This window comes from Diplotaxodon limnothrissa, linkage group LG20, assembly GCF_057381915.1.
Source record: "Diplotaxodon limnothrissa isolate DT_005_m linkage group LG20, D_limnothrissa_male_GT1.1, whole genome shotgun sequence".
Lineage (NCBI taxonomy): Eukaryota > Metazoa > Chordata > Actinopteri > Cichliformes > Cichlidae > Diplotaxodon > Diplotaxodon limnothrissa.
The window spans coordinates 33,749,930-33,772,323 of NC_140615.1; the positions used below are offsets into that span (position 1 = coordinate 33,749,930).

Below are 22,394 nucleotides of genomic sequence, written 5' to 3' on the forward strand. Positions count from 1 at the left end.
CACGATGGTTCCCTCTAGTGGCTGCTTAAATATCAGCACTCCATACCAATATTGTGCGTATGTACCTTCAGAGGCTCCTGTGGCCACGGTAACCCCTGTCGGGCCTGTACAGATTAGGGTGGGTGAGCCCATTAACCTGGAATGCCAAGCTTCAGGAGAGCCCCGCCCCTTGGTTTCATGGCACAGGCTTGACAACAACCGCAAGGTAGTGCTGAGCAGTCCTGTGCTCGTGGAGTCCAACGCAGTCATGCAGGTACTGATATTCTTAGACCACTGTCAAAATTTTCAAACCAATCCAGATTTCTACCTGTTTTCCTAGTTAAAGACCCAGCTTCCAAGTCAGTGCTTGTCTGTTTATTTTAATATTATCTCTTTTAATTATGTCCTTTTTTCAGATACTAGCAGCACGTCCAGAAGACAGTGGCACATATGTGTGTGCAGCTCGAAACAATGAAGGTACTACTGAGACCAGGGTGGAAGTAATTGTCGAGGGAGGATCCCAGTTGCCTACAGTGCCCAGGGCCTTTGTTCCTGAACCGCTTATGATTGTAGTGGAGGGTCAAACTGCAACACTGCGCTGTGAGGCCCACGGTAATGTATTTTGAATTCATCTGAAACCTTTTTATAAATACACTTTGACAGTTTTTATGTTGTAGTACTATAAAAAGGTAAAACCTGTAAAATCAGCTTCATTTTAAGTGAATACTGCAAGAAGTAAACAGTTTGAAAGTGTCCATTTCAAGCCGAGCTGAAAAGAATATATTTATTTCCCTGCTTTGTCTTTTGGTAGGTTTCCCTGCCCCAGAAATCAGGTGGACCAAGCTGCGGTCCCCTCTGCCTTGGCGGCACACGCTTGTGAACAACAGCTTGGTGTTGCAAAACGTTGGCAGACAAGACTCTGGAGAGTACATCTGCAGTGCCACCAACAACATGGGCACCACTAAAGTCACCATTACGTTAGATGTAGAGAGTGAGTGTCTGTATTTCCATTGTTGCTTCTGTAGTCACTTTTCAGAGTCTGTCTGGGTATGCGTGTACTATGGATTTAAAGTAGTTTTGCAGTCTATAGTTAATCTACTGAGTTTTTCCTCTCTTGTCTCTAGCTCCTCCGTATGCCACCTCTGTGCCTAATGATGTGGCTGTGCGGGTTGGGGAGGTGATCAGGTTGCAATGCCTGGCCCATGGAACTCCTCCTTTGACCTATACTTGGACCAAGCTGGATGGAAACCTCTCGCCAAGGGCTGAGGTTAGGGAAGGGGACCTCCAGATAAACCTAGCTACCTCTGAGGATGCTGGAAGCTACAAGTGTGTGGCCAGCAACAAAGTGGGCAACAGTGAAGTGATTGCAAAAGTCACAGTCAGATGTGAGTTAGGCCAGTAGTCTAAAATAAATACCACTCATATTTCTTCTTGTGAAAATTTCTTCTTGTAACCGTTATGTGCTGTGTCACAGCAAAACTTAGACGACAGTCTTCTTTCCTTTTTGTAGCTCCGTTGGCAGTGCGTGTAGCACCACAGGTTGAAGTAAAAGCCCAGGGCAGTGCTGTGGAGTTCACCTGTTCAGCAGCAGGTGGTGTAGAAACCAAGATTGAGTGGCTAAAGGAAGGAGGAGCCCTGCCACCAAACAGCCACATCAAGGATGGAGTGCTCAGGTAATTCGTTTTGGATTCATGAAAATGGAAAAGAAGTCATAATTAAAAACGTGTCAGTATGTGGATGTTTGTGTGTCCTGAAAGTTTAGTCTTCTCATCTTAGTCTTCCCAAAACAAATTAAACATAATAAACTCAAAAGATCTACCTAAAGGTGAGGTGATATTGTGTACTTTGGATTTTTTACAAGTCAACAAATGTGCATCAATTCAGTCATCACATGAATCAATCTCTTAATGCATTTTGAGTTTTCTATATTGTCTCTGTTAAGGTAAATTTGTTCCTACTGAACATTTTTAAAACAAGTTACAATTATGTGATTTTAATTTTAAAGGGCAGATTATGAAAACTGCATATCAAGGAAAAAATATGATGAATTTATGGGGACTATGTTCAGACGTGGATTTGGTGTGCTTGTGTTTATTTCAGGCAGGAGGTTAGTACAGAAGGAATGAGCTAAAAGTAAACTGCAGAGCCTTTGTTCACTGTGATAAATACACTCTCCTACACGACGGTGTAGTTTGTTGATATGTTTGTAATGTTTTTTTTCTACAACAACTGAGAAGCAAAAGTAAAATAATCAAGTCCCTTAAATGTTCTATAATATGTGTTCAAACTTTTTTCCAATCACCTTTTCCTGCAGGATTGAGAACCTAGAGCAAAGCAATGAAGGTGTTTATATCTGCCGAGCTAGCAGCGTGTATGGTCAAGCACAGGACACTGCTCGTTTGACAATCCAAGGTCTGTTACGTCCTTTGTGTATACGCTAATCTATACACTGCTTTATCCAAACCAGTTCCAACCTTATTCATCTTTGTTATTTATTTTTTCCACAGCCTTGCCAAAGGTCATGATCAATGTGCGTACCTCAGTGCAGACAGTTATGATTGGGAACTCTGTGGAGTTTGAATGCCAGGCTGTTGGTGACCCAGAGCCCACAGTAAAGTGGAGCAAAGTCGGTGGGTCTCTGCCACCTCACATTGTAGTGAAGGGTGGCATGCTGAAGATTGAACAGGTGACAGAGGCCGATGCTGGCCAGTACCGCTGCACAGCCACCAATGATGTGGGCTCAGTACAGTCTCAAGTGGTCCTGAATGTCCAGTGTGAGTTCATAATGGGACATTTTTCCCTTTCATCACATAGGCAGATGCTTGCACTTTCAAACATATTAATGACTTAAGCTCCCACTCATCATCATTTCAATTCCTAACTTGTTTGCACAGCCCTTCCTCAAATTGCTGCTCTGCCAAAAACGAAGGAGGTGGCGGTTGGGTCAGATGCAGTCTTGCCTTGTGTGGCCTCAGGATATCCTGTTCCTGATATCAAATGGTCTAAGGTAGCCTAGCAGACATTGTTAAGATAGATTATTGAGGCTAAAGTCTCTCTTTGGTAAAACCTTATTTAAAAAATATGTGCATAGTGTGTTTTATGTACAAATCTTTTTATTTATTTTTTTTGTTTGTTTATGTAGCTTGATAGGGAGCTTCCTGCTAAGTGTTTCCAAGAAGCCAACGTGCTGACAGTTCCTCGGGTCACCCATGAGGATTCTGGCACATACGTCTGTACAGCCTCAAACAAGCAGGGCAAAGTGGAGTCCTTTACTACACTTGAAGTCCATGGTTAGTGTGGGGAGTTGAGATATTAGTAAATAGCTGTGAGTATGAACCAAAGAAAAGCCTGCGTTAACTATAATGTGATTCTTTTTCTTGTTTTTCCTTCCAGAGAGAGTGATGCCATATTTTGCCCAGGAACCTTCGTCGTACCTCACCCTGCCAACTATCAAAAATGCTTATAAAGCTTTCAATATTAAGGTCAACTTTAGACCTGATAACGTTGATGGTAAGGATGTACATACTTAAATCTGCTTTAATTGCATAGTGTATATTTTGCATTACTTTTTTGTTAAATCTTGCGCATTGTTGTGTAGTATATTTTTCATATCTCCTCATGTGTAATTTCACTGCGTCTCCTGTCCCTTCCATCTCTCTCACATCTCACCCGTGTGGTGGGAAGGTCTCATATTGTACGCTGGTGAGTCTCAGTGCTTGAGAATCTCAGGAACTCAAGGCTGATGTTGGCAGTATTGCTTTTTGGCTGCATCAGATTTTCCCATAATGCATCCAGCTCAGAGCTGATTTTGGGGCTGTGAAACAGATTCGACATGGTGCATGGCCAATGTTTTTGTACTGAGTTTTCATTCGTGATTCCAAGAACACATTTGGTAATATTAGATGTGATCAGTATTAAAAAAGCTTACAAGTCTGCTTTCACATCCCAGTCTTGTTCATCCGCTTCAAAGCTATGTACAAATCGGCTGTGCTTCAAATGATTGTATGTATAAGGAAGAACAATATTACAAATGCACATTTGAAGCTAAAGTCAAGCTGCTTTTGCAAGTACAGTAGTTATACTCTCTCTTTTGAATGAATGGGGCATGAAATAATTCAGCATTGATGGAAATCTATCTGGCTCTAATTTTCATCATTGCCAGTTTTATCTTTTGCAACTTATATGTGACATTACAGATTTTTGCTCCACCCATCAGGTAGCAAATTGTAGCAAAAAAAACAAAGCAAAAAAACCCAAAATGAAATAAACTGCAAGAACAATTTGACCATGCTATTAAAATCTTTTGCTTTCATATATTTAGAGGATCAAATATGGTAAAGTTTTTACATAACAGGAATTAATAAAAATGATCAGGTCTTTACAAGATCTTAAAACTATGTAAGTGCAGCCTCAGATTAATGACAAATGAATAACAATTAATTACATGTTTTACAGTATCCTTATTTTTTTTTAACATGTTGATCATCCATTTTCGGTAAAGATAAAGGTAGACATGCAAGATTGCATGTTCGCATTTCACCATGAGCCTCATATAAGCATGTATATTTTCAGCATGTAGAGAAAGAAAACAGAAGAATATGCTATTATGATGTGACTGGTTCCATTTTGCAGCCTAGTGATAGGAGGACCGTTTGTAACATGGCTTTGGTTGGCTTTATACTCGTGTCGCCCTAGCATGCTGCTTTACCATCCAGCTTTCACTGGATTGATTCTTTCACTTCCTGTGTGAATGATACTGCAACCAATATCCATCCTAACAAGTCACTTACATATCGTGTAAATACTCTGAAAGCAGTGCCATTAAATGAAGGCACAGCTGAAAAGAGAAATTATGCACCACTGAGACAAGGATATTCTTGAAATAACATCATGTGTTTAAATAAATCTAGTAGATTTATTTGACTTATTAAGATGGATAAGGATTAAGATGTGGGGAAAATTATCTAGAATCAACTTTGTACTAGTGTTGTGTCTTCTTGCTGTGCAGGTATGATTCTCTACAATGGCCAGAGAAGGACTACAGGAGCTGACTTTATCTCTCTGGGGCTTGTGGGTGGCCGCTTGGAATTCCGGTCAGTTGAAATCAATTTACATTTGTTATCATATATACTATTGCTATAATTTAAAAATGGACAGGTGACCTTAAGAAGATGTATGGATTTTTAAAATCTCTGTTATCTTAGGTTTGATGTGGGCTCTGGCATGGCCACCATACGTGACCCGCACCCTATTAAACTGGGAGAGTTTCACACAGTTGAGCTGCATCGCAACCTCACCCAAGGATATATTATTGTAGATGGAGGAGAGCCCATCAATGGCAGCTCACAGGTACTGTCGTTTCAGTGACAGCTGAGCAAGACAGCTGATCCGCTATTTGCACTTCATTTTTAATGCAAGTTAATGTGGTCTTTTTTCTGTTAATAAGGGCAAGTTCCAGGGTCTGGATCTCAATGAGGAGCTTTATGTGGGTGGTTATCCCAACTACACACTCCTCACCAAAACTGCTGGAATTAAGACTGGTTTTGTGGGTAAGATATCCCATGCTTTACTAAATAACAGAACTACATTGTGGAGAAAGGTTCTGTATATATGTGTGATGATTTGCCCTTACTGAGTGTTGGTACCATGCAGGCTGTATTCGTCAGCTATTCATCCAGGGTGAGGAAATCATCTTTAAAGACCTTGACCGCAGCTCTACTGGTGTGACAAACTGTCCTACCTGTGAAGATAAACCATGTCAGGTCAGTTAAATCTATCCACATCTTTCTTTGTTTGCTGTTTTATTTTATTATAACTAGTAAAACAAATTGTAATATCCTGAATTAGAATGGAGGGATGTGTGAGGATTCAGAGGCTAGTTTGTATAAGTGCAGCTGTCCCAGAGGATTTACAGGCAGCAACTGTCAGCACCACTCTTCTCTCCACTGTCACTCGGGTAGGTGTGAATCACTAATTGACCCCACATTTGAATCAAAGTATCTGAATATTCCTAATGGAATTATTATAAACGAATAAAAGTGTTGCACTCATCATTTTTCACACCTTTTTCAGAGGCCTGTGGACCAGATGCTACTTGCATCAACCACCTGAATGGCCTTGGCTACGACTGCCGCTGCCATCTTGGCAAATTTGGGGATAAATGCATGGATGGTAAGTTGAAATATACCTTTGTCTTTTATAAAAACAGAAAAATCTAGCTGTTATGACATATTTTTACAATGGTCATGATGAAAATGTAAGGTACATAGTGATATGCAGATATAATTATTTATAACACTGCTATAAGAAATTAAGTTTTATTTTTTTTTATTAATTTCCTCCTAGGGGAACTGGTTACCACGCCACTGTTTGATGGTGAGGAGTCATACATCGCCTATCCTCCTCTGACCAACATCCATGATGACCTGCGTGTTGAGCTGGAGTTCAAGCCAGTGCAGAGAGATGGCCTGATCTTCTTCTGTGGTGGGAAAAAAATGAAGGTGGAGGATTTCGTCGCCATTTCCATGGTGAAGGGACATGTAGAGTTTAGATATGAACTGGGCACAGGTAAAGAGAAATCATATTTATTTTTTATTTCAAAATAAGCAACTGTACAATTTAGGTAGTGATACAGTCCCGATTAAAAGTTTAAGTCTACTTGAAAAATGGCAAAAAATCGTATTTTGCATGGTTGGATCTTCACAAGGTTCCAAGTAGAGCTTCAATGTGCAACAAGAAGAAATGGGAGTGAGAACAAAAAAATTTTGAGCATGCAATTTCTTGAAAACAACACTTAAACTGAAACTGTTTTACAGTTGATTAAAAGTTTAGAAAAGTAGCTATAATATATAGATATTGATTGTAAATATCACTCCATGATATATAGAAGTTATAGAAATGTTAAATCAATAAAAGTGGCACTCTTTTCTTATTGTAATTAGTATAAAATTAAACTTAATAGTTTTTGTATTTGTCTTTCAGGCCAGGCGATACTTGTCAGTCCTGAGCCAGTCTCTCTGGGGCAGTGGCACAGAGTTGTGGCTGAGCGGAACAAGAGGGATGGCCACCTGAGGGTCGACCAAGGTCCAGTGGAGAGAAAGACATCTCCGGGCAAAGCCCAGGGCCTCAATATTCACACCCTCATGTACATAGGAGGAGTGTCCAACATGGACATCCTGCCTAAGCCTGCTAATGTCAGCGACATGTTTAAGGGCTGCATAGGAGAGGTGAGATCTCTGTGTACTAAAAATGAGATGTGGTTACACAATATATTTGAACACGTGGAAGCTTGAATTAGTTTGTATTACATGCTTAGGTTTCCATCAACAACAAGAAGGTGGATTTGTCCTACAGCTTCACAGAGAGTAGATCTATCAGTAAATGTGTGGACAGAAGCCCATGTGACCGGCGGCCCTGTCTGAATGGTGGTCACTGCATGTCTAGTGCTGAGTATGAGTACCAGTGCCTCTGTAAGGATGGATTTGAAGGTGAGTGCTTAAAAGAAGACATAGCAAATGTCACATGCAATGTTCCCTCTAAGCTGTGTTGCGCACAAAAAGAAATCTAACCTGAATTGAAATTAAAATAAATAGTGTTAGTCAGTAAGTGACTGGCTGCTCCAGTATGGGATTAGAACGATGTCACCTTATCCCATAGTCCAGCCAATAATGCGATTCACATTCGTATATACGCAGCTAATCAACGTCGTTGGCAGGCTATGACAGCATCCTTATGTGCCGACACCGGTATTTTAGCTAGCAAAGCGTGGCTGATGTGGAGTGAAGCCACGTTAATGACGTGTACAACCATTGGAGATGTGAAAGTGTGGACTATAGCACAATTGAAAAACTATAACAGTTTTTCAATTGTGTTGATAGGCCACGTAAAACCATAGTTATGATAAAAAAATATATGCCGTGTTTGTTTATTTCCTGAATACTATCGTTATTTATATTTACTGCGGGAAGAAACTGTAAAAATGGCGTTTTATAAGGAAAACGCTTGAAAGCGCTCTCCGCCTGTGAGCAACCCCCCCCCCCCCCCAGCCTTTCCTATTGGTGGAAAAATGTACTATCAATCAAAAAATGATATGACAACATGGCATTTAGTTGTTTAGGGAGAGAGAAGTTTTAGGAGTTGCAGCGGTGTTTTGAGATGTGAGAGATTTGCGACGTTTAGCGCAAATCTTGTGAAGTTAGTGTGTAGTGTAGTCAATAGTTTTGTTGTGTGTGTCAGAACAATGAGGCGACTGCTAAATGTTACAGGTGTTACAGGAGTGATACATCTCCTGTTGTCAGGCCTGCAGGTATCAGGCTTGTGATGTTCCCCTTTATCTCATAGTGGACAGAAATCTTTTTTGGGAGTGGCACAAATAATTTGTGTGGCATCAAATTTGATGCAGAACAGAACACCTGATTGTTCTGTAAATAGTTTGAAATGTTTATTTTTAGGGAAAGAGCTGCAAAAAACTTTGTTTGCAAAACTCAGTTACTTTTTTGAAGAAGTAACCTGTTTGACCTGTGACCTTTCTTGACTCATGATTGATATGTGACCCTGCAGGTGAACGGTGCGAGATAGTGAAGGACGCGTGCCATAGCAATCTTCATTGCCAGAATGGAGGCATCTGCATCAACAGCCAGTGTGTGTGTACACCTGGGTACACAGGTCTCAACTGTGAGGAAGTATTATCAGGTGAAATACTGCATGTTGTCATTAAACCAGTCTAAACCAGGAGCAAAAAGCGACTCATATCTTCTCACGTTACACTGCTTAGTACACAAATGTATATCCTTTAGACAAAGCCACACATCATCAAAGCAAAAATGGTTGCACACACAGTCACAAACATACAGCACATGTGATTCAAATTTTCCAAAAAATAAAGCCCATTATACATCAAACAGTTTGCTCCCAGCATGCAGTGCTGGGAGGGTTAACCCTAAATGATTACACGTGTCTTACTCCTGCACTCTCACCGCTATATCCTGCACACACAGGCCAGGTCGTCAGCTTCCCAGAGGCCCTGAGGAATTTGGAGTCTAGCGAGGCGAATGGTACAGTATCTAAATATTCAGTCTGCCTGACGCGACCGTGACTAACAGGGCCCTGTCTGAGTTTGAGGGGCCCCATGTCCCTTCAAAGCTCCACCTGAACTGTCTTTTACCTAACATACATGCCCACAAAAACACAATCCAAGCGTCTTTATTCTCACCAACAACTGAGGCTATCATTCCCATTGAAAGTTGGGAGAGGGGAATTCTGCATTTAAACTAAGGGGTAATAGGGTGGTAGCCTGCATTTGGGAGCTAAACTAATATATGCACTCTGCATTGGAGTTGCACCATTTTCATTCTGGAAGTGATAGAAATGTGGAATTCCCCTTGTTTTTCTTTTCCTCTTTCACTCTCATTATGCCTGTGCCTGTAAGATGGATACTTACAAATACAATCTTGTTTCTGTAAACTAAAAACCTGCCTGTTTGTACAACCACACCAAAAAAAAAAAAAACCTAAAGCAAAACACTTGTTTCCTCTTTGAAACTAAGTCAGGTCATTGAGTCTGCTCCATGTCAGAATATTTGTGGTCTCACTAACAACTTAAAGTGTCTGCTGAAAGTACAATGTGATCATTGTTTGGTTCAGTCAGAATGTATTTCAAGCATATTATGTACTCAGTGGCATATGTGCATGGTGCCATGGCTGTGAAGATTTTTGTCCGTAAGAGCAAGAAACGGTCAATAATTGACTCATGTGATGGCCAGTGTTGACACAAGTCTGCATCTTGAAGTTTTGTTGTTCTACACTTTAAAAAAGCAGTATTTGCATATGCATCATTATCTTCTCATCTTTGAGAACATAATGAAATTTAAGCAGTGGCATTTCATTGCATAGGTGTGTTAAAGTGTGACTTTTAGAAAGGTCTAGAAAGGCTTAGAGGTTCTCCGGCATCCCTTTTTCAACCCTACGAGTTCCCCTTGCATTGACATGCTGAAAGACCACAAAACCCTGTGGTCTTTCAGCACCCTTCAAACTTGAAATGCAAGAGATCAGAGAAAATCAACTGCAATTTTCAAAACTCGGTTGAATTTTCTCAGCAAGTATTCGTCCACACATCAGCCAGCCCATCCTTCAGCTCAGATGAGCTTGAAATAGTTGAAGGGAGCTTTTTGGGAAACCACTACAAGGTAGAGGATTTCCTCGGAGAAGGGGGCTTTGGTATTGTAGCCAAATGCCGTGATACTAAAACCAACCAAGCTGTGGCTATTAAAGTGAACAAGAACCGCACTGATATTCTGGAACAGGCAAAAAAGGAAATTTTCATCCTGGAGCAGCTGCAAAGGTTGGATCCAGATGCCGCCAACATTGTTCAATGGAACGGCTTTTTCCTTGACAGAGAGCGAGTTTGCCTGAAATTTGAACTCCTACGTAGATCAATGCCTGTGGGACTACATAGGGGACCCGAATAACCGGCGTCTCCCCATAAGCGAAGTCAGGCCAATTTTAGGTCAACTCACAAATGCTCTGTCCCACCTGGGTTCTTTGGGAATAGTGCACGCTGACCTCAAACCTGGCAACATCATGGTTGTAAAACGCTATGAGTCTCCAGTCAAAGTCAGACTTATAGACTTTGGCCTCGCATGTCCTGCGTCTGCAGTGATGCCTGGTGACCGTGTGGGGACGGTTGGTTATAGTGCACCTGAGGTTATGCTTGGCCTTCCTTATAACGAAGCATGTGACATGTGGTCTCTGGGGCTGGTGGCTGTTGAGCTTGTTACAGGGGTGCCACTCTACCCTGGAAAAAAATATTATGATGTTTTGAAATTCATCATAGAGACTCAGGGTCAGCCACCAGATCATGTTCTCGATTCTGGCGTGTATACTGAAGACTATTTCACAAAAGACAACTACAACTACAACCAACAGCGCTGGACATTTAAGACCGCCCAACAATTTAAATACGAGACAGGATATGAATCTTTGGAGACAAGATACATAAAACTGACACGTCTGGATGACCTCGAACAAATAATGATGTTTAGACGAGGACCAGAAGATGGCCAACGCTTATTTGTCAGACTAATTAAAGAGATGTTGGCCTTGGATCCACACCAGCGGATAACACCCTCTCAGGTTCTACGGCATCCCTTTTTCAACCCTGGCCTCTCCAACAGGTTCCCAAGTATCAACATTGAAAGACCATACAGAGTCAACTCTCCAGCATGGCATCTTCCACCCTGGACAAAAGTGATAAAAACACAAACTGGGGTTGGAAAAGGATATTAACAGCAAATTACACTGGAAATATTAATTAAGCTGCTCCAATAATTATCACTTTGGCTTTTTTTTTTTTTAATTTTCACTCCCCCCACCCCAAACAGTCACGGCAGATGACTGTCCCTTCCTGAGCCTGGTTCTGTCGAAGGTTTCTTCCTTTTTAAAGGGAGTTTTTCCTTCCCACTGTCACTAAATGCTTGCTCATAGGGAATCTTCTGATTGCTGGGGTGGCCAAAACTCTGGGGGAACTAGCAATTCTTGTGAAAATTAAAAAAAAAAAAAGCCTACCAATATTCAAAGCAGAGCAGCGGACACCTTACCATCACATCAGTCCTTTAATCCGACCTAAAACACCATGTTTACAGAAATAAATCCCATACAAATTGGAACTAAATTGTTGTTTTTGATTGTTTATAAATATATATACCCTTCAGCCTCCTAGTAGACATACCTGTGTTATAAATGTGAAACTCCTCTGATTTTCAGAAAAGTTGACCTCTGACCTTGAAGTCAAGGTCACTGAGCTTTAAGCTTCACAGAGATTTTCAGTAGATGCAACCATGGTATTGATTTGAAAAATCGACACAATCACAAACTTGGATGTCCACCGCACCTCGCCATATACCAAAGATTAAGAGGTGTTTTTTTCTAGGTTTTTATAAAGATTACAAAACACAAATAACAAAAATGCCAACGCTATTGTCATTTTTGACAACGCTATTTTGATGTTGTCTAATGTAGCGCAAAAAAACAAAACAAACCCAAAACTTAATAAATAAAGTAAATAAGGTATATACTACATAGTATACAAAATTTTAGTGGTCCACAATGGGGTCAATGAACAGAATGAAGGAAGTAAGTCTTTTATATGACAATGGTGTGAAAAAGCGTTTTCCTATTTATTTGTATGTTTGTCACACTTAAACATTTCAGATCATCAAACATTTTTTTTCTTTTTTATGTAAAAAGAAAAATCCTTTAACTGTCCAGTTTTCTTGATGTTATGATGCTTCTACCACTGGTTTGTCATTAATAAATCAGACTTTGGCTGCTGCAGCAGAAAAAGACAAAGAGAAAATGTAATCACACAAATCAGAGGTGCAGATTTACACTTTACCTGAAACAGAGCAAAAGTGCTTTTTAAATAGGTTAATGAATATTAAGTAATATAGGCTAGATGTCTGGACATTACTAGTTTCGTTTGGGCCTTCTGGGCCATTAGTCCTCTGGCTTATTGCCAGTTACCAGCCAAATAGCTTGTGTATTTTATTATCTTAGTGTGTTAAAGATTCTAGTTCTTATTCTGGTCAAACTGTGCTTCATTATTTGTTTACAGCACAGCTACAGTTCCAGGTGACTTCAAGTATACTACATGTCAATGGCCAGCAGCCTGTATTCAGTTTGAATATTGCTGTAAATGTACCTGGATCTGTTTCTATTGGGTTGTGAATTTAGTCTCACTGTTACATCCAACTTTTAGAGTGGGATAAAGACAAAAAGAAACAAGAGAGAATGGATTTGTAGTTAGAAATCCAAAGTTGCTTCTGTTTTGCCCACACACATTGATGATGATTTCACATCACTAAGCAGGTTATCAAATGTGGACAGAATGTTAGCAGAAGCTTATAATTCTCATAAGATTCTGTTTTTGTGTCATTCAATACAATGTGTTTATGTGTGACATTCTGATAAGAATCATAGTATCTTAAGGAATTCCAAAAATGGCTGCCAGGACAGCTGCCACCACACTGATGTGACACACTACAAATCAACTCTTTGATGCTCTGTGCTGAGTCTGCACAATAACCTGCACTTAAACATTCATTTAATATCACGTACACATATACACATACTGTCCCTCAAGAAGACACTGAGAAAAAATAAAGAATAACATTGAGACTAACTTTGCCATAAGTCATAGGTGTCAAACTCTGGCCCGCGGGCCAAATTTGGCCCGCAGCCTAATTACATTTGGCCCGCGAAGCCATACCAAATTACTATTAGAGCTGGCCTACTGGTATTATACAGCTAATATATATATTGTTTGGTATTAAGCTTTGCTTGTTCCATATTCAGTTTTCCAGCAAAACTTATTTGAGTCCATAAGAAAAGATTCATTCTTATATCTGGAGGAAGATTTTTTTTTCAATAAATATTAATGTTAGCCCGCGACTTTGTTCCAGTTTTGAATTTTGGCCCACTGTGTATTTGAGTTTGACACCCCTGCTGTAGAGCATCCCTCCATGGATATGCCGCCCAAGACCATCACTGTGCACCGGGTGAACCTGCTCTCATCTGTGAAAAGCACAGGGCGCGGTGATGGACCTGCCAATTCTTGTATTCTTTGGCAAATGCCAATCGGGCAGTGGTCCCAAAAGTGGATGTCGGGCACTCAGACCATCCTCATAAAGTCTGTTTCTCATTGTTTGATTCACATCGGTGTCATTTTAGGGCACTCTGGCAGTGCTCAGCCTGTTCCTACACAAAGGAGCAGATACCAGTCCTGGTGATGGTTTAGGGACTTTCTACGGCACTGTCAAGCTCTCCTAGAATAACTGTATGTCTCCTAAAGTCTCCTGCATGCTCATGAGACTGTGTTTGGAGATGCAACAAACCTAGCAATGACATATACTGTGCCATCCTAGATGAGTGGGGCTACATGTGCAACATCTGTACAGTCGAGGTATCGCGCTAAATGAAAACTAAAAAAATAAAATTTAAATCAAGAGGCAAAAAATGTCAGTGAGAAAAAAAATTCCCTGTTTTTGGGTTTGTCTCATTGTTGAGTAGCTGCTGTATCTACCAGACAAATAAGACAGTTTTTAAAAAAAAGCCTGTGGTTACACTATGGTTACATAGTGTTTTTTTCTGTCGAAGAATGGGACTGTAGAAATTGTCTAGAAATGTTGCATCTAATCAAGTCTGTTTTACCAGGAATTCTCTGTACTTTTACCACTAGAGGGCACCATAAGTTCAAGTGAAGGTGAACCAGCTTTACTGTGACTTGAATCTGTTTTTATGCTTATTTTATTGTATTTATTGCAGATTCACCCTATCAGTATGCAGCTCATTTCAACAATAATGGATACATTGCACTTCCTAAATCCATTTTCCCAAGAAGGTAAATAATTTGTTTTCACATTTAGTGAATTTATATGAATTAATATAATGATGAAGTGAAATTATTATTGTGGTGCTGTTGTTTTTTACTGTTTAAGTGCCCACGATTCACCAGAAACAATTGAAATGGAGATCAACACCAGCTCCTCTGATGGCCTGATCCTATGGCAGGGAGTGGTGAGTCCTGGTTCTGCCTAGTTCTGTGCCTTATATTCATATTTCTCCTCCATGTTTTCATTCCCAACCTAACTTTGCTACTGCACTCGAGCACTCTTAATCATCACTGTGACTGTAAAAAAAAGAAAAGAAAAGAATTGCTGCCATTTTCATAGCATTTCATGTCATTTATAGACTTCAGTGCGGTCGGTAATACATAACTGATGCATTACTACATCTTTCATCATTACACTATCAAATCTTCTGCTGAAGCTATGTCATTTTCAGGCATGCTGACTGTAAGCCTGGCACCCTCTGACACCACTAAATAAATGCATGTTGCTTCTCTAACTCACCCCCTCAATTTTCCTCAGGAGACCAATGGTGCACGCATTTTGCGAAAGGTGCATGCTATTAAAAAGGTATCCACTTTTTTTTTTCCCATCTGTGCCAAATGAATTGTATCTTTGTTTGTAAGGTACTATATCATCAGTCCTCTTTTGACATTGTTAGTTTGCATGGAACATTTTGTGTCACTGCCAGGAATGATCTCACTACACTGGTTCATGTTTGCTGTTATAGCGCTTGTTCTGCAATATGACCACAGGTCAGCTGGTCCGTGTTCAGCAATTCATACACAGTCACACAACAAGCTGTGACCTTGTTGTGACCTAACATATTTAATTCCAGGAACCTGGAGAACATGGCAAACGCAAGGACTTTATTAGCCTCGGCCTACAGAATGGACGCCTTGTTTTCAGGTAGGTCTGTTCTGAAATTCTCTAAATCTTCTGACATGCAGATTAGGAAAAAATGTTTACAACTCATAATTATGGTCATGATTTGTATTATCTAGTTACCAACTGGGAAGTGGAGAGGCACAAATCTTTTCCGACAGGTCAATCAATGACGGCAGATGGCATAAGATCACAGCAGTCAGGTATGATTGCATTTCATTATCCTGCAGTCATTTGCTTTTACATTCTAGATGTATTTAATAAAATAAAGCACTATGAGTTGTGGTTGTCTTCTTTCATCAATAGCTACTTAATTTTCTGTCTCAGTAGAATACATCTATTATTTATATCAAATGAACGTATACTTTTTGTACTATAACTTGTAACTTCTGTAACTTTGTCAGATTATCTGTTGTTGAAAAGGTTGATTATTAACCTGTGGAGTTCCATAATTTCTTGAATTAACTTGTGTTGTGTGGCTCTTTTCTCACAGAACTGGAAAAGATGGCTATATCCAGGTTGATGGAGGAGCCAAGCTACATGGACAATCTAAAGGCAAAAGCCTCATGGTCAACACCAAAGGCAGTATATATCTTGGTGCGTAGAATGGCAGGATTGAGTCCACAAAGTGACAAAATATAGATGGATTATTTGAAAAAACAGGACTAAAATACTGCACAATTGAATACATTCATTCACAAATATAAGTTAAATAATACATGAATAGTGATGAATTAATAATAAATAATAATCCATTCTTCCATTTTCTTAACCGCTTGTCCAGTGCACAGTCACAGGGGGGCTGGCACTTATCCCAGCTGTCATTGTTCAAAGACAGTCAGATAAATAATGAGTTGTAACACAAGTCAGAGGATTTTCTGGCTACTTAGTTTCCCTGAAAAAAATTGAGCTTTTCAGAGGCATTATTGTGTCAAAGTAGTTCACATATTTTTCCTGGCATGCAAACAATTTTCACACAATTCTTTAGCCTTCATAGCATTATCGTTACCTTTTAATTTTTCTTGGTTACAATGGAAATAGTTTCTCACTGTGTTTATCTATCATCTAGCTTTATTCCAGTATGTCAGTTTCAGACATGCTTTTCTTCAATATTTGCAAATCAATAAAGTTACCTATGTGGGTGTGATTCCATGCAACAGGTGGAGCCCCGGGTATGACTGCCATGACAGGAGGGAAGTTTTCATCAGGAATGAAGGGCTGTGTGAGGAACCTGGCACTGATGAATGCTCGGCCAGGACAGCAGCCAGCCCAGGCCATTGACCTGCAAGCCCACGCGGCCCATGGCATCAACGTGCAGCCATGCTCTTCATAGACTGCTGCACACACGTACACAAACACACATAGAGACTTTGAAGAAACATCACACACACACACACACACACACACACACACACACACACACACACAGCAAACCTACACAAAAAGACTTACACAAATAGAGCCTGACACATACTTGGTGCTTTGCTGCTACCAAAAAAAAAAGATTACACAACAAGATGCATTTATCTGTGTGCAGTAAAACCAAAAAAAAGACAGAAAAATTCAGACAATATTAACACGTCTTCTCTTCCTCGGTGTTGTATTCGTGATGAAGGACTATTAACACAGGAAAACCAGTACAGTTTACATACTTCCAGCAGTAGAATTAGCCATGAGAAAAGTAAAACATATTAGGCCTTCTACGATGGGTCAGATCCTAAGGAGGTGGAGATGTTTTTACAGCACTGAATTTTTATTTATATACATATGATTATATATATTATATTTGTGGGGGGAAACATGCAAACTAACCATAACTGCTCTTCATCTTTCCTAGAATTGTTTCTGGGTTCTAGTACTCTGTGTCCTGGGCTTTTTAAAGGCCTAACTGTATTAATACCTGAAGACTTTTAGGCCTTCTTTCTTCACTTCTGTAGAGGAACCTTTTCATTGCGAGCATGCTTACAGTCTTTCCTGAACCGTTGGGAGAGGAGTGCACATGGTCACAGTCACTTGCAGCTTCAGCACACAACTCAGGACGTCAAATACAAAGGATTAAAAGCTAAGGATATAAGTACCGCTGCTTCAGCTTGGCTTATTGTTGATTCACTAGTAATTTGCAGTGCTTTTTGTCTTCTGTCTATATATTTTTTTTATTTTTAAAGAAAGAAATCTTGGTGCTAAGGTGAGACATTAAAATACAGCACATAGTCAAATAGTTAATATGTCACATGTAGAGGTTTTATTTAGTAATTTGGGATAGATCAGCATACAGTCATTACTTTTGTTGATGTGCATGGCATTTTTGGATTGATTTAATGGCGGTATGGCATTGTTTGTTGCCTCAACAGCCTTATTTGATTGAGTAGATCTCAAAGAAGGAGTTTAAGTGAACTGAAAATGTGTCATTTTTTATGTATGGTTATTGAAGATATTGTTTTATGTGTTAAACTATCTGCCAGTCAGGTAGATATCTGTGTCAACTAAGAATGAGTGTATATGTGAAGTAAATTTGTTTGTTATGTATGTTTTAGACCTTTCCGTTTTTTCACAGAACACTCCACATTCAGCCGCAGTAAGGGTCAGATGTGTGCATTTGGGTTTGTGTGTGTGTGCATGTGTCATTATCCATATCCTCAGGAGGATCAATGCAGAACTGCCTCAAGGTTTTACACAGGTTTGGTAGCTTTAGAGACACCTCACTAAGCTATGAAACTCTGAAGGCTCTGTGGTTCTATGGGATGTTTTCTCTCCAAAGAGAGATTCATCCGCAGCACATAGTTGGATTAGTGTTTGGCCATGTGTGAATGCAGTGGAAGCCTCCTGCAGGTGCTGTGATCAATAGTGTAGCTCTAATAAAATAAAGCATGCTCGCAAGCCTTTAGTTGACCACACCACACAATGGCACAATCACTTTGGGATTCACAAACCCTTTTCTTGTTTTTTTTGTAAGCTTAAAATATTTGTATTAATATCCTAAAATGAGCAGCATCCTTTCACATAGAGTTGCACCGTTTTAATTTATTTTGTGTTTTTCTTTTTTTCCCTGCTTTTTTATTGCTTTCTAGGCTCGATTCTACTGTTTTAGAACAATTACAGAAGCTTGCTACTTTCTTTTCTTTGGTTATTGTGTATTGCCTCCCACACCCTGTTGTTTTTCTCCTGATGTTCGATTTCAATAGGGCCCACCTGGAAACTTCTTCAAAAATGACCCCAACAAGGTTCCATTAAAGGTTAACATGTGATATTTGACTGGAGCTTCCTGGTCAAATGGATGAAAAGTGGTCTTATTATTCACTAATTGAAAAAAGTCTTAGGCTCCAAATGTATGAGTGCACAGAATGATGTCATCATGAACAAGCGGGATGAAGAAAGCTAACGCTGTGGTCCAGGTTAGGACATTAAAGCAGATAATGATGGTGTGTGTGCCCCTTGGTGGGTGCCTTATGTGTATCTGCTCTTAAACTGGATTTTCACACATACACTGTACACTGTCACCAAATGCGGTTAGTGAGAAACTGATAGCTGCTTTTGGTTTATTTTACTCCACTACAAATAAAGAAAGGTGCACTTTTGGTTTTGGATTTTAACTTGCTGTTTTTATTTTTATTTTTTCATTGATCATTTTACTCCTTCACTTCTGAGCGGCAGACAAAAGCAAATTCTTACTGTATCAGATAAATGAATGAAAGTGTACCAGCTGAAAAATGTCTATGTCAAAATGACTTGACTGTTTCATTTCCAATGTTGAAAGATGCTCTTCTTGCCCTTGGTGTTTCTTAATTAAAAACAAAATTCATGTGCTATTTGTACGTTGTGAGACTTGTTTTTTGCTGTAATTCACATTACTGTTCAGAAATAATCCATTGTATCGTACAGATATACCTTTAACATGATCTCTGAGAGGTTGATTTAAACACCTTATTAAAAATTCCAGATCCATCCAAGTCCATCCAATTCCATGATAATCTGTCCCATTGGTTCAGTTCTGAACCAAATAGATAACTAGACAATAGTCTAGTTATCTATTTGTTAAGTGACAGTGTAAAAAAGTAAATAATAATAGGATGTGTTCCTCCAGTAATAGACTGATAACTTCTGGAGGGCGTACCCTACCCATTATGTGGTTGGATACTCTCCAGCCCCTAGTTATGGCACTAATTATGCCTAAACATTCAATAACATATTCAATAACATGAATTACAGTGATAATACAGGAGAATATCCTAAATACATTTAAGCAGACACCAGTTGCTGATTAAGACATAACATTTCTCTTCCTTAAAGACCTTTCACAGTTAAAGTAATCATGAAGTTGCAGTTTCTTAAAAAGAAGGCTATCAAATTTATGAAATGTCCCAAATTATTGGTGGGCTGTGTGTCTTTGTTTCACCAGTGAGTCTAGAACTAATCCACAATAGAAGACAAAGGCTGTCAAAAATGCAGGTAGCATTTAGCACAAATTTCAAGAGTGGGAATAGACTACTGCTACTGCAACACTTGAATCATTGTTTCTTCTTACATGACTGCTTCTCTGTGTGGGCTTTTCTGTGTGCTGTGTCACAGTCTTGGAGACGGTTAGCAGGGAAACTGAGCAGCACCAGAATGGCCTCTTGAACGTGAGTGTAACAAAGACTGTGGGTGAGGCCCTTTCAAATGCATCACAAAACAGTTTAGTATCACAAATTACAAACAAGTTCAACAAATTGTTAGTTTAATGTTATTAATAAGCTGAACTTCATTTCAGGTCATAGCTCATAAATTAATTCTCATGCTGAGAAACGCTAGTTGGCTTAACTACCCCAGGTTTCAAACCTGCTGGTAGGATGTTTGACCAAAACTGATGGTAAAATGGAATTGAGCATAATAAGAATGTCTTTAAACTGTGGGAGGAAAGCATAACTGATAAATGATATAGGGACAGGAAAAATGAAAACTCCTAACACAGAAATGCTGGAAATAAAATTAAAATATTCCTTTACTTTTTGCAAGAATCTGCAGACAAATGAAACTACAAATCACATCACATGCTTCTTCAGCCTGCACAGTCTTTTTTGATGAGGTTGTCACCAAACATGGGCTGTCAGATCACCTACTGACCTGAGATGGCAGGACTTGAGGAGCGTGTACGTCAGTCCAGAAGTTCAGACTATACCAAACATTGATTGTCCTTTAGCCAACTATTGTCAAAATCCTTCTCTTAAGTAACTTAAAATAAAATAGTTATTAACCCTTGGTAGTACCTAAAAAACGTACCCCTTATGAGGTCCTAGAGCCAAAAATCGACCACGCCATAAAAAGTGCTATAAAAAGATTATACATTAATATTTTATTCCACTTTAAATTAGCCAATCTTTCAGACCTACTTCTCCTTGAAATATTCATGTCAAGTTTTAATTACATTTCGCGGATTTTAACCCTTTATATCCCGGTTTTGTCACATGAGCGCACGGCCGTTTTTGGCGAAAAAAATGAAAAAATGAAATATTTTCCATAAAATACATTTGAAAGTTATATTTTATTGTACTTTTAATTAGGCCTTTGGGTGGACCAAAGATTGATACCAACAGTCATTTCGATCGCCTTTTATTTTTTTTGCAGGAGCGCATTTCATAAAATGCACACACTATCGGTCCCAATCGACCACGCCCAAAAAAGTGCTATAAAAAATTTATATATTAATATTTTATTCCACTTTAAATTAGCCAATCTTTTAGACCTACTTCTCCTTGAAATATTCATGTCAAGTTTTAATTACATTTCGCGGATTTTAACCCTTTATATCCCGGTTTGGTCACATGAGCGCACTGCTTTTTTGCCCCAAAAAACATAAAACTTGAATATTTTCCAAAAAAACCATTTGAGGTAATATTCAATTGTTATTATAATTAGGCCTTTAGATGGACTAAAGATCAGCACCAAAATTAATTTCGATCAACTTACAATTTTCTTTTCCGAAGCGAATTATGTCCTCCAGGCGGTCCCTCGTCGTTGTCTAACCCGGGATCCATGCCTCCTCCCGGGTAACGTGCAGACGATTGCTCCGGTCATGTTTCGTCGGACGCCTTTCACCAGCACACACGTCGATACCACGTGACAACAAATACGTCATTTCCGGTTGAGTCAAAAAAAAAATTCCCGCTTGAGTGACCCTGGGACTGAGACATCGCTCCAGACGATCGGCGGGGGAATCCTGTTTTCCAAGCCGCGATCGAATCCTGATTTCCGGGTAGTGTTTTACGGCGGCTCGCTGATTTCGAGCCCCGGGTCAAATGTGAAGCAAGGGAGCCACCCGGTGGCCAAATAAAAAAATTACAATTCTAAGGCCTTGAGTCCAGAATGAAAACGAAACCTAAGCCATCACACAGATATTAACGGTAATAATTGTGCAGTGAAAAATAGCGAAAAATAGCGTTTATAAAGGGTTTCAATGGGGCGATTTATGGCTCTAGGACCTCATGTGGATGGCGGTTTTTAGCTTAGCCACCTTAAGCTAATCGAATAAACGGAGACGGCAATTCTAAAGAAAAATGAAAAAAAAAAAGGGTTGGAAGGTTTGGCTATATTCTATTCAACACAGTGAAAATGGCCTAATATTAAAAAACGCTGTGGATGATAAATGGCCGTAGGTACTACCAAGGGTTAAAATGTCTCGAGTGGGAGGGTGAATAGACATATCTTAAACTGGTTGTGCAGTGATTAAGATTATGTGTTCGAGTTTTCTGAGAGCTATGGTTTCCTTAGAAGAGAAAACTGGAGTGCTCACACATACACACGGAGAGAATTTGTGTTGCAAAGCAGTGAGGTTGAAGCAACAACAGTGTGTACTTGTCAACTATAAATGCATCTTTAAAACAAATTAAAAAAAAAACAAGTACAGGTGGATATTTGGGTTTATATTCAACAACAACGCAAGAAAATCAGGATAATTTCTAGAAAGAAAACTGAAGTGAAATTATTGAAAAACAAACACACACATACACACATACATTATAGAAGGCTTAGTAGAGTAAGCTATTTGATCTGTGAGTAATAAAATGTTCTAAATAATTCCAGTCTATAGTCTTTTCTGTAGTTATGATACCACCTGTGGGTTTCTGTTGTGTAAATGCAGAGTAAAGGAACTTCT

General features: G+C 39.4%; 1 protein-coding gene across 15 annotated transcripts in view; it reads left to right on the top strand.

The window, feature by feature from the left end:
- hspg2 (heparan sulfate proteoglycan 2) overlaps window positions 1-19,065 on the top strand; it is a 100,158-nt gene extending 81,093 nt beyond the window's left edge. For 12 of the 15 annotated variants that reach the window (XM_085344322.1, XM_085344331.1, XM_085344329.1 and 9 more), the window contains 28 exons: window positions 72-253; window positions 396-591; window positions 791-970; window positions 1,104-1,364; window positions 1,490-1,652; window positions 2,294-2,391; window positions 2,487-2,753; window positions 2,874-2,986; window positions 3,122-3,269; window positions 3,373-3,489; window positions 3,664-3,681; window positions 4,988-5,072; window positions 5,184-5,328; window positions 5,426-5,528; window positions 5,632-5,741; window positions 5,827-5,935; window positions 6,052-6,150; window positions 6,325-6,546; window positions 6,961-7,205; window positions 7,295-7,466; window positions 8,539-8,670; window positions 8,976-9,032; window positions 14,298-14,373; window positions 14,471-14,549; window positions 15,219-15,289; window positions 15,385-15,468; window positions 15,759-15,862; window positions 16,426-19,065. In XM_085344322.1, coding sequence (XP_085200448.1) covers window positions 72-253; window positions 396-591; window positions 791-970; window positions 1,104-1,364; window positions 1,490-1,652; window positions 2,294-2,391; window positions 2,487-2,753; window positions 2,874-2,986; window positions 3,122-3,269; window positions 3,373-3,489; window positions 3,664-3,681; window positions 4,988-5,072; window positions 5,184-5,328; window positions 5,426-5,528; window positions 5,632-5,741; window positions 5,827-5,935; window positions 6,052-6,150; window positions 6,325-6,546; window positions 6,961-7,205; window positions 7,295-7,466; window positions 8,539-8,670; window positions 8,976-9,032; window positions 14,298-14,373; window positions 14,471-14,549; window positions 15,219-15,289; window positions 15,385-15,468; window positions 15,759-15,862; window positions 16,426-16,598 — 3,809 coding nt within the window. In that variant the 3' untranslated portion in view covers window positions 16,599-19,065. The remainder of the gene's footprint in view (window positions 1-71; window positions 254-395; window positions 592-790; window positions 971-1,103; window positions 1,365-1,489; window positions 1,653-2,293; window positions 2,392-2,486; window positions 2,754-2,873; window positions 2,987-3,121; window positions 3,270-3,372; window positions 3,490-3,663; window positions 3,682-4,987; window positions 5,073-5,183; window positions 5,329-5,425; window positions 5,529-5,631; window positions 5,742-5,826; window positions 5,936-6,051; window positions 6,151-6,324; window positions 6,547-6,960; window positions 7,206-7,294; window positions 7,467-8,538; window positions 8,671-8,975; window positions 9,033-14,297; window positions 14,374-14,470; window positions 14,550-15,218; window positions 15,290-15,384; window positions 15,469-15,758; window positions 15,863-16,425) is intronic. The other 3 variants (XM_085344324.1, XM_085344337.1, XM_085344328.1) reach the window with 2 other exon arrangements.
- Window positions 19,066-22,394: the final 3,329 nt, after the last annotated feature.